The sequence below is a fragment of the Sceloporus undulatus genome, chromosome 2, assembly GCF_019175285.1.
Source record: "Sceloporus undulatus isolate JIND9_A2432 ecotype Alabama chromosome 2, SceUnd_v1.1, whole genome shotgun sequence".
In the NCBI taxonomy this organism is placed as follows: domain Eukaryota; kingdom Metazoa; phylum Chordata; class Lepidosauria; order Squamata; family Phrynosomatidae; genus Sceloporus; species Sceloporus undulatus.
The window spans coordinates 251,396,402-251,408,770 of NC_056523.1; the positions used below are offsets into that span (position 1 = coordinate 251,396,402).

General features: G+C 40.5%; 1 protein-coding gene across 2 annotated transcripts in view; it reads right to left on the reverse strand.

The window, feature by feature from the left end:
• Positions 1–7,962: 7,962 nt before the first annotated feature.
• Positions 7,963–12,369, reverse strand: part of LOC121923118 — a 10,094-nt gene continuing 5,687 nt past the window's right edge. For both annotated transcript variants that reach the window (XM_042453251.1, XM_042453253.1), the window contains 2 exons: positions 10,631–11,195; positions 7,963–8,799 (listed from right to left, as the gene is read on the reverse strand). In XM_042453251.1, the coding sequence (XP_042309185.1) occupies positions 8,546–8,799; positions 10,631–11,195 (819 nt within the window). In that variant the 3' untranslated portion in view covers positions 7,963–8,545. The remainder of the gene's footprint in view (positions 8,800–10,630; positions 11,196–12,369) is intronic.

The window sequence follows — 12,369 nt, forward strand, 5'->3', positions numbered from 1 at the left end:
ATGTTTCACATGAGTCACCTGAGCCTTTTCTGTGAATAATGGAACCAAGAACAACACCTAAGTTTCGAACTTTTTATCTCAAGTCTTGGTAAAGATTTCATTTTCACCTGAAAATCAGAGGGCTTGGCCATCCCTTTTTCCACTGAAGATGCAAAAGGTGTGCTGCAGGACATAACTGTTGAATTACGTTCTATATTGGTGGCAGATGTTTGCACACCCTGCATACCCAGTGCTGTAATTTGGGTCCCCATATTTCATATTTCCTACATGGAGCCAGCATGTTTTTCATAGGTCACAATGACCTTTAAGAATACTAGGTTGGGTTCCCAGGAGAAAAGAAGCGAGACTCAAGGCATATGAATGATCCAGGTAATCATACAATTCTTAGTTATTACTGGTATATACATGTGCAAAAAGTCCTAAAGGTTACCCAGCCTCTTGCAAAAGATAATTTCACCAACATGCTGATATACTTGATGAGGACCCCCCCCCAGTTCCTCACCTTTTGTTGGGTAATGCTGGATCCTTATTAAGTAAAATAAATGGTACAGCAGTGACTTGTAATAAACTCTATAGTATAGCCTCAGCTTATAGTTGGTAAATACATCGTATTGGGGTCTCATGGGCACTGCACTTGTTAGTTTTGTAGTGTCTAATAAAACTAATTTATATCCTTTCCATTCTGTGACCTGGAGTCACGTTCCAAGTTTTACAGTTTAGAAAACCTTTAAACCAGAAGTATACAAATTGTGGCTCATGGGCTGCCTACAGCCCTCCCAGGGGTCCAAAATATTTTAAAAACACTCCCGAACACACTGCAGGGATGTGTTTTACACAAAGTATGGAGGCCACCTGGTCCCAGTAGGGATGAAAAACCATTTTTGCTAAAATGTTCAGAAAATTTGTTTTGCCCTCAAATGCTCCAAAATGTTCATTAGTGGAAATGGGCTGCATGTCCCACAAATGTTGTGGGGGCCCTGGGCCAATTTAGGCACAGGCGGGTGGGCTTTTTGAAACCTGGAACATAATGAAAATGCCCCCAGGCCCCTTAGAGGCCTTTGGGGGCTTTTTTGTGGGAGCAAGTCGGGCCCTCCAGAGTCTCCTAATGCAGACCGTAGCCTTCCACACTTGCCTTCCCCTGCTTTAAGATGACATATTGCCAGTTCTGATATACAGGATAAGAACCAATCATTGGTTGGATCCTTTGGAGGAGTTTAAATCCAGGCAGCCCAGGCAAGTAAGTTAAATATAACTGAAATGGACAGATGGATGGATGAACTAGAAGGAAATCATGAGGTAAATAGGGAGCAGAAGAACTAGCAAGGCCCAGGAGTCAAGCAGGAACAAGCAGGATGGAAGCAAGGAGCAAAGTCCATGGTTTGCTGCTGGCACACAGAGCAGGTGCTTTGCTGTAAAGACAGCAGCCTGCTTATAAGAAGAGACAGAATGTTTACATAGGAACAGGAAAAGGCAGTCTTCATTGACAGAAGGGAATGAATAGAACAAAGGAGCTGAGAGGCTGACTTGGCCCCCAGTAGGCCAATGGTTTCAACAGATTAAATCTGCTCCTGCCAGCAGTGAGCTTGGGACCACAGTGGCATCCCACTTCAGGAGCTGGCTATGTGGTTGTCATGGTCCCGCAGTGGCCTCTGGCTGCTCCTTCTGGGCTGTCTGTTCCAGGCTAAAGAGAAAGTCACTGTTGTCCAGTTCGGTCCTGCTCTCTTTCGCTCTCTCTCTTTCTGTTTTTGTGTGCCTTCAAGTCATTTCTGACTTACAGCAACCCTAAGGCAAACCTATCATGGGATTTTCTTGGCAAGATTTGTTCAGAGGAGGTTTGCCATTACCTTCCCCTGAGGCTGAGAGCATGGGACTTGACCAAGGTCACCAAGTGGGTTTCATAGCTGAGCGGGGATTTGAACCCTATTCTCTAGTGTCCAGTGCTCAAACCACTACACAATGCTGGCTCCAGTTACCACCTATAGCACTTTCAATTTTCAGTCTGTTTGGCTGTTTCACTCTCTGAGGGTTTGGGTGATTAGTAATGCTGCTTTTGAAATGCAGAAGCTATTAGTGGGATTGTCATTAGCTGAGTTGTTGTATTGTTTCTCATCATGTGCTTGGGCTGTCAGGATAGTACCAGACTGTGGATAGGCACTCCTGTCCAAGTAGTAAAGGGAGTAGAATGGAAACAGAGCATTCAGAGTCAGACGCCATTTGAGGAGGTCAAATGGAGAGCCAGCATGGAGTAGTAGTTTGAATGTTGGGCTACTGCTCTGGAGATCAGGGTTTAATTCACCAGTCTAGCATTATTTAAAAAATCCACTGGGTGACCTTGGGCAAGTCACTCTCTCTCAGACTCAGGGGATGGCAATCGCAATGGCAAATTGCCTCTGAAGAAACTTGCCAAGAGAACCCTATGATAGGTTTGCCTTAGGGTTGCCCTAAATAAAAGAAGACTTGTAGGCACATAACAACAATAGGTACATTCAAAGAGTTTCCTTCCCTTCTCCTTTTGGGTTCATTTCTCAGCCAAGAAAACCTGACATGTCCTGGCAACCAGCCATGAGCAGTGCTGTCATTCTGAGTTTCTGCTGACAACACCTTCACAATATGGGGTCTCCAGCTTTCATATCTAACTGTAAGTCAAAATATGCAAATAGTGTGTGCATATCATTTAAAGGATTATATTGCCATTTGGGGAGCATAAGATGCAAAGCATTTGCACTTTTCAAAGTCTGCATATGAGCATGAAATACTGGAAGCTAGCTGCTCTTGCCAAATGGAAGAGAAGAGCTTTATTTTCCCATAGATTATGCTTTTTAAATGCCATGAGCGAGAGCACGCACATACTGTACCAATGTAGTGTAGTGAATGACAGAGCAGTATGCAGTCTCAGATATGAGAGACTTATCTTCTGATCCTCCTTGCTCTGTTATGAGGTTTAATGGGTAGTATAGCCAAGCCTGGATTTGCCTTGTGGAAGTCCTAGTTATTTCACCAGCTGAGGACCACCTTCTGAATTCATAATCATACCATAGCTATGTGACACACAAAGACATTTATATTCAGGTCATTTGGGAGTATTGAAACCAATTTGCAGCTGAAATGGGTTTTTCGTATGTTGGGTGCTGTTATTATCTTCTTCATCCTATCTTTGTTTGATGTCTTTTTAATGTTTGAATTATAATTTTGTTGATTTGATCTGTATTTTATTGTTGTTTTATTTTTAGTGGAAAGGCAGAATAGAAATAAAACAACCCATCCTGATTTGATTAAAAGTTATTAGAACAATCTTTTTTGTGCAGGGTTTAAGGAGCAGACAGGTTGCTGGGCAGTTGAAGTCCAACAACATCTAGTAGGCTTCATATTTCCCCACACTGAACCAAGAGGATAAGATACCTGTGTGTCCCTCTTAAATTATCCCTTCCTCTCTGTTGGCAATAGTAAAGCATCTACATCTAGATCAGCAGTTCTCAACCTGTGGGTTGCGACCCCTTTGGGGATTGAATGACCCTTTCACAGGGTCACCTAAGACCATCGGAAAACACATGTATTTCCAATGATCATAGAAACTGAACCTCTTTTTTTATGGTTGGGGGTCACCCCAACATGAGGAACTGTATTAAAGGGTTGTAGCTTTAGGAAGGTTGAGAACCATTGATCTAGACTAAAGGAGGCAGCATGGTGCAGTGATTTGAGTATTGCACTGATTGTGGAGATCAGGGTTTGATTCCTTGCTCTGCCACAAAACCCACTGGTTGACCTTGGGCAAACCACACTCTCTCAGCCTCAAGGGAAGGCAATGGCAAACCTCCTTTGAACAAATCTTACCAAGAAAACTGCAAGGTTGATTCATCTTGGCATCCACATGACGCATGCACCAACTCCACCCCCAGGCCAGCATGACACCATGCACTGCATAACATGGCGCGCAGTGTCATGGCACTTTTCTGGCGATGCGTCTACATGATAAAAATGCTTAAAATACTTTAAAACAATATAGTACCCCAGACCACTCTTTAAAAGTATTCTGTTTTTAATGCCTGTCTGAATGGACAGTCCATGATGGACTGCCCTTTGTTGGAGGTTTTTCAATAGTTAGATGGCCACCTTTTAGGGTAATGTAATTGCATCCATGGCAAGGGGTTGGACTAGGTGGTTTTTGGGGACTGTTTCAAATCTATGATTCCATGTTTCTAAGATTTGCAGAGTCCTCCATGGATACTTAACAAGAGCTGCAGTAAAATGTTTTTTTTTTCTGTTTGAGACAAAGAACAAGTCAGAACCCCTTCCCACTTTCAATGGGATGAGGGAAGTGTGTGCTCCTCCAATTGTTCTTGGACTATATTCACTATTGTTTATGCTGGCTCAGGTTTATGATGTGAGTCACAGAAGGTGCTGCTTTTGAAATAACCTGGAGCAGACAGGATTGACTCTTAGGGCGCGTTACCACTATGATTTAAAGATTATCGCTGATCAGGTTATATGACCGTTCCCATTTGAAACTGGTTCTGATCCTACTTTGATCAATTTCTGTCACAATAAAACAAGGCAAACATAAAAAACAAAACAAAACAAAAATGTTTTTTTTCCAGACACTAGTTTCCTAGCAGTTCTTTTGAAAAAAATTGATTCCGAAACATGTTTAACAAGTGGGAACGACAGATCTGAATTATATCGTTCTGAAGGGGAGGGACTAATAGCAGAGGGGTGTTTACTATCCCTCCTCAGTTTTTGGTAGATCCACCATCCCCCTGCTCTCGGCACTGCCTTTGTGCTTGTGGTGTGAACTCTGTGTGTGTGTGTGTGTGTATGTATATTTGATAGATTCAATTCACTGATTTTGCAACTACTTGCAATCGGTGAGGTATGTAGTTGCAAAACCAATGAACTGAATCTGCTATTTTTTTAAAAAATTGATAGATTTGATTCATTGGTTTTGCAACTAAAGTCACCCCTCCTAATGTGGGGATCTGAGACCCGTGCCCTTGAATATACGTGGAGGGGTGACCTCCGCTATTTGGAATGGTGTGCGCACCCAGGAGCACGCTCCTTCAAGCCTATGGGGCTTGAATAAGCATGAACCTCTGTTTTCACAGAGGGGTCCAGAACGGATCCCCTGCGAAAACGGAGGGCCAACAGTATTTGCAATTACGTTCCCAAGCCAGGCTGCCGCTTACATCACTGATGATGCACAGATTATTGACATGCATTTTGAAGCAGTGCAAACTAGTGGGGACAACAATTGTGCCAAAAAAAAAAAGAAGTGATTACAAAAGGATAATGAAAAGATCCATTTTCATAATGTGAACGACGGACCTTTTGGAATTGATTTACCAACACGTAGTGAAGGCAAATCACAAACCACTTCAAATGTAAGTGGGAATGAGCCCTTAGTTCAATATCCTACTGCACTGAAAGTCAGTAGGCTGATGTAATAAATTAGAATTTTTACTTAAATATAATCACACTATAAGATCAATAATAAAATTTTATCAGATTGTGTAATTACATATTTTCATTAGTGTTACGCAGCAGATAAATTATTATATTTTACATAAAGATTGGAAAAAATGAACACAAATACTGTAATGTGTAGAATGCTGCTATCTACTTATCATTGCCATTTTTTCTTTTCCTTCATGTACTGTTTCCTGTTACTTCTTTTTTGTAAATCAAGAGGTTCTCAATCCTACAAACCACAAACTGAACGGAGGCTTCTACAAGTTGCTCCTTTATGTTTATTTCTCCCTTAGGAGTGTTGCATTTAGAACACAATTTATTTGTTGTTATTTCCAAGTCATGGTGACCCTAAGGTGTAGCTGTAACAGAGTTTTCATGGCATGATTTGTTTAGAGGGGCTACCCTCTGGCTTCCTCTGCAGCTGAGAGAGTGTGACTTGCCCAAGGTCATCCTGTGAAATTCCATGATCAAGTGGGGTTTTGAATCCTGGTATCCAATAACTGTCCAATGTCAAACCACTAAATTATTCTGGATTGTGTGTGTGTGTTTGCATATGTGCCTTCAAATCTTAAAGGCTTAGAAGCATCAGTCCTGGTTGGTACTTAGATGGAAGACTGCCAACGAATACCAGCTGCTGTAAACTATATTTCAGAGGAAGGAAGTAACGAAAGCACCTCTGAGTACTCCTTGCCTGAGAAAATGGCAAAATGTGCAATATTAATTAGCATATATCTACTTTTTTATTTCTCCAGTACAAGATTATTACATGCTGTCATAAAATTAAAAAACCGAAAGTATAAGCCACATCTTCCTTCCAAAATGCACATCCTGTTTTCATCAAGCTTGTTACTTTAAAATGTGCATAACAGGCAGCTCCAATTCTTTTAATATTCTAGCACTAGTATGATCATTAACAGAAGAGCATTCAATTATTATTTGGGAGAATAATTAACCATTGTTAATCATTGATCAATTTCAACTGTTCTGGAGGATGAGTGGCCAATCTCTTTGGATGCTGAAATGTCCTTCATATTGTACATCAGTCTCCCTTGGCCTTAAGAGAGCAGGCCTCTCCCAACTGGCTGTTGAACACAGTACTCTGAATCAGAACAGGGGTGAGGCCCTGCAAAACTAGGTAGAGGGACTGAGGTCCTTCCTTCCTTCCCTAAAATGGTCAGGTAAGATTGACCTCCAAGATTCCTAGGCAGATAAGCCCATTCAGGAATTATCAGTCAAAAGTATACCAAATGACCATATATACATACAAACGACAACCATTGTTGTTGAACCTTCCCAGGAATAACTAAAGCTACATATACTCTATCCTATGTAAATCTACATTGAGAGAGATAGCATGGCATGGTGGTTTGAGTGTTGGACTATGACTCTGGAGACCAAGGTTCAATTTCCCACTCAGCCATGAAACCCACTGGGTGATCTTGGGCAAGTCACACTCTCTCAGCCTCAGGGGAAGGCAATGGCAAACCGCCTCTGAATAAATCTTGCCAAGAAAAACTGCATGATAGGTTTGCCTTAGGGTTGCCATGAATTGGAAACCACTTGAAGGCAAACAACAACAGATGCTACCTTGAACACGTGGAGGGGAGGTCTAAATGCACATTGTGCTTGTAAGCCCCTTCATATTTAAAGATGATTGAATGATAAAGGATAAAAGAAGGCATCGGTGACGGTGGAACTGATTGTGCCCTCAGTCACTATGATAGCTACTGTGATGGGCGGATGGGACATTCCAAATCACAACAGGAGGTAGACTGTCCTACTATTGGGGCAGGATTGCTAGTTACAGCAGCTCTCTGTGCTAGAGAACAATATGATGGGGGGGGGGGGGGGGGAGACCACTACAGCATTGTGACAGAAAGTTATTTTTGAGTGAATACAATCTTCTCAACACTACTGGACATTGAGCTCAGATCTTAGTAATAAAATCATAGAGTTAGAGGAGATCCGGACATCTAATTCAATCCCCTTCCAGAACAAGAACCCACAGCAAAACATTTCTGAGGCCAATTTATTGTCTATGGGAAGCCATCTAGTGGAACACAAGTACAACTGCATCATCCACCTTGCAAACTCCAGCAACTGATTTGGTGTTGTTGTTGTGTGCCTCCAAGTTATTTTTGACTTAAGGCAACCGTAATGGCAACCCCCCTCTAAAGAAACTTGCCAAGAAAGACCTATGATTGTTTTGCCTTATGGTCTCCTTAAGCCAAAAATGACTTGGAGGCACGCAACAACAACAAAGGGACCCACATGCCAATTCAAGTAGAATTATAGTGATGATGATTTTATGCATTTACATCACGCCTTTCTTCCAGTAATGAGACTCAAGGCAGCTAACATATTTAAAACAATACAAATGAAAAACTATACTAAAGCATTAATAAAAGTATAAATATAAGATTTTAAAATTCTACACTTTATAAAATAAAAACATTAGACATTAAAATTAATTTTAAAACTATATACAAACCTTAAAAACAGAACTCCACAGCATTAAAAGCCCAATTCTAGTCAGTTTGTAAAAGCCTGATAGCATAAAAATGTTTTAACTTGCTGATGGAAGGAGAGCAAGGACAGGGCCTGCCTGACCTCTCAAGTCTGTGATATAATTGATATATCTGTTTATCTGTCTATGAATGATATAATTATGCCCATGTTTGTTTTATTTAAAGCACCTATGTGCCAAACCTAAAGTGAATTTTAAAACTCTTAAGTATGACAGCAATTCCACACAAGATTATTATTTCTATAGTTTTTAACCATTATTCCAAGCACATGTAAAGATAACACAACAGAGGAAAAGCACACATGTGTGGAACTATGGTAACTCTTGGGCCTGGGTTCAAATGTTGTGGACAGATGTCAGGACATAAATATTTTAATCAATAAATATGTCTTCCCTATGTACTTCAGACCACCATGAATGCTCTGAACAGATGACAAAGGGTACAAATCTGTTTTGTATTATTAGCATTACTGTATAGTAATTATACCAACACTGAGAACTGTTCAGTTCATTTTAGATGGATTTTCTCCAGAACTTCAGACATTGCCTTCACATTCATGAGCGTGGATCGTATTGGAGAAGCAGGTGTGTCATTTCTTCTGAAAACTTGAGAGAGTCATCAATTATCCAGTCTTTTGGTATCAAGGGGAGGATGTATTCTGCTTTTTTGACAGGAGCTACACACTGAATCCCAAAACTGTATACCGGTTCCCTCCACATTCCAACAGTTTTGGGTTTCCTTTTTACCAAGCCTTTAAATAACATCCACTGCAGTTCCTTCAGGCTGTCAAAAGTGACGTACTTTACTTCTAAAAAACAGACAAACCATAAGAAACACAATATAGTTATTAAAAGAATGACAAGCTATGCAATGTTTCCATCCAAGTATGGAACATTTTAAGCTCAGTTTGAAGGTAGCCAATAAAAAGTTGGATTGTATAGCAACTTGCTCAGAGACTTAGGAAAAATTGAAAGTGAAGCATGGAGGATCCCACTGGAGCTTTCAAGTGGAACCATGCCAAAGCCCAACTCTCAAAGGTGCTACAAGATCCGTTTGCATACTAATTTTCCAGACTAACACAGCTATGTCTTTGAACAGTAGCTTTAAACAGTAGTATTTAACAGCTATTAAATACTACTGCTGAGTGAACAGATAATCAGAGATATGCAAAATCAGCCAACAGCATTTATGTTAATATTAGTTTGCACAAAAACATGTGAGCAACAGTACTCTGATTAGAGAGAAGCTGAATTTTCATCAACTTCACAGCTTGAGGAAGTTATGTTTTTGGATGTGGAGCTTCCACAATACCTGAAAAATGATGGCTACTCTAATTTTTCCAAGCTTGATCATCAGTACTCGTAAGAGGTTGAAAATAATTCTGTTCTCTGTATGTTCTGTGAGGAGGTGAGTATAGAACTAAGGATATGCCATTTAATGGAGGCAAATCCATTGCAGATGTGCACCTAGGGTCTCAGTTTGCTATATTTTGAAAAACCACCAAAATGTTGGTTGACTTTACCACCCTCCACATGTTGGCGCAAACTGATGGAAATTGAAGTCTAGCATCATTATGAGGACTACACATTGCCCATTTGAATTACTCATATTCAGATTGTGATTTTGTTGTTGTTAACTGCCATCAAGTAAATTTTGACTTAGAGAGTTAGAGTGATCCCATGAATGAGAGACCATCCTATTGTCAACAGCCCTGCTCAGGTCTTTCAGACTCAGGATTGTGGTTTTCTTGATTGAATGTATCCATCAGGAATACAATCTTCCTCTTTTCCTACCCCCCTTCTGCTTTACTGAGCACTATTTACTTACCATGAATTTAACATGAATTCTTAATAGCATAGCAAGTCACAATTGGAATACCGGCCAATGCCAGAGGTGGGCATCTACAATGGGTCCAAATGGACAATCTTCTAAACTTGGGGCACATGGGAGTCTGTAGGCTCTGACCCCTCCCCCCCCCCAAAAAAAAAAACCCCCAAACCAGGAATAACAAGAGTTCATGTTTGATTTTAAAAAATAAGGTTATGAAAAACAAGGTTACTCTAAATGTTAAAACAGTCCAGGGGCCTTTTGCAACTTGTTTACATGGTGAATGGTCAGTCCTTGAGACTTCTGGGAATGCAATTCACCCCTTTTGCTAAGAAGAGACAGGGTGAAAGCTCAGTCTTGGGAGACACACTCAGTCCAAGGACTGTACTTTGTCCATCCTAGTCTATGTCAATCTAGAACACTGAAATAAACTGCCCATCACTAATTATGACCCCCGATGGTGCCAGAGTTGCCTCCTTTGGCATTAATATAATGCATAAATTAAAAAGTATGGCCCCTTTCCTTCATGCAGCACAGCTGTTCTGGTTAATAAGTGTTCTTTTGGTTTAAGCTTTTGCCTCTTGCACATCATATTCTTAAATATTATTCTGCAGAAGTGAGAATCACTGAAATAAAATGGGCCTTCTTCATGGTAAGCATGATTTTGAGTACAGCCCTATTTTCATTTTTTAGTTGTTAACTATGAATTGCTTACACACAGTATTTTCACTTAGAAGTTATACTGAGAAATCTGGGCCATGAATGGTCCTGGACTCTAAAATGTTTACTTATTCCTACTTGCATTTGCCAACCTGTTTCTGTCTGTGGTTTCGGAACTCGGCGTTCTGATTCAGGCAGAGTTACTTCTTTCTTCTTTCTGTGCTTCCGTGAAAAATACTGAATCTTGCACAGTATCTCTCCAGAGAGACATAGTCTTTGGAGGATGGAGAGTGGCAAAGGGACACAATTCTTAATTAAAACCAGGTAAGGAAACAAGCATGATGGTGGCAACTCTTCAAGATCAGGTTTTCTTTGTTTTCTAAAAATAACACTTCTGCTTTTTGACATAAGATGTTTGGAATGTACAGATCTGCAGATGGATTTAGAATGCTGTCGTGTGACAGTGTCTTTGTCTTCTTTTTTGTCTTTCAGTATACTGAAATATTCCTTTACAACATCTTTCTCCCAAGGACTACCATCAGATTTCTTGACCTCCAAGTGTTTGCCCCTATTATATTCTGCAGCCTTCCTCCATGATTTTACAACTGACCGAACAGCATGGAAAAGGGATGCATGGGATTCCAAAAAATCCATCCGATAAAAGTGCTTCTCTTGTCCCCATTTAAGGCATCCACAGGCCAGTGTCAGTTCTGATACCTGCAGAAAGAAACAGACACAATATACTGGTACTGAGGTCTGAATAGAAGGATGCAATAGTTTATTAACCATTTCCAACTGAGTTATAGATCAACTAATTAATTAACTGCAGTGACTGAGAACTACAATACAAAATAAAGCCACACAACCAATGAAGTGAATAATGTACAGGAATGGAAAGACAACCTTGGTGGCAAAATCAGCAGTGACAGCACATTTTCTCTCTGTGATTTCCACTCATTAGCACTAGCAGTTAAACTAACCAAAAATGAGAAGCTTACCATGATATCTGAACCTGGGATTCTGTTTTGTGCATTTTTAAAAAGGCAAGTTTGTAAACCAGGTTTTGGTCTTTAGATAAATTCTGGCTTATACAGGGTGCACCGAAACAAAATTATGGGTTTGGACAACATAGTAAGTTCTGTAGTTCTAGCTGGTTCAGGTCAGGGGTGGAAAACTGCTGATGGCTGATTTTGCCACCTTCCCAACCCACAGAGTGCCACATCCTTCCTACTGCTGAACTTCCAAAATTTTACAAAGAAGCCTTGGTTTTGGGAATACAGTGGTACCTCGGGATACGAAATACCCAGGTTACGAAATTTTCGGGATACGAAAAAATCCCATAGGGAATCATTGTTCCGGGTTACGAATGTTTTTTCGGGTTACGAAAAAACTTTTGGTGCTTTTTTCGGCTTTTTCGCACGGAATCGCGGCTTTTCCCCATTAGCGCCTATGGCAATTCGGCTTACGAAGGCTTTTCGGGTTACGAAAGCGGCCGCGTTACGAATTAATTTCGTAACCCGAGGCACCACTGTAAACAGACACCTGCTTTAAAGCAAAGTAATGCTTTTAGACTAGCACAGGAAGAGAAGAGTGGTATCTCCCTGCTGGATTCCCTGAAAAGCTGCTCCAAATAATTGAGAAACCCTGTGAAACATGATGGGATGTGTTACTGGGGACTGTAGAGGGAAACTGCAGCATACATACATACAAACTTCCTTTTTCTTGAAGGAAGCTTAAGACTTTCCATTCATAGAGGGGGAATGTCTGTATCACAGCTTGGGAATGTTACATTCCCCAGTTAGCATGGCCAATCCATGTTCCCTGGGAGGTTCTTGGAGCTGTATTATTATTATTATTATTATTATTATTATTATTATTATTATTATTATTA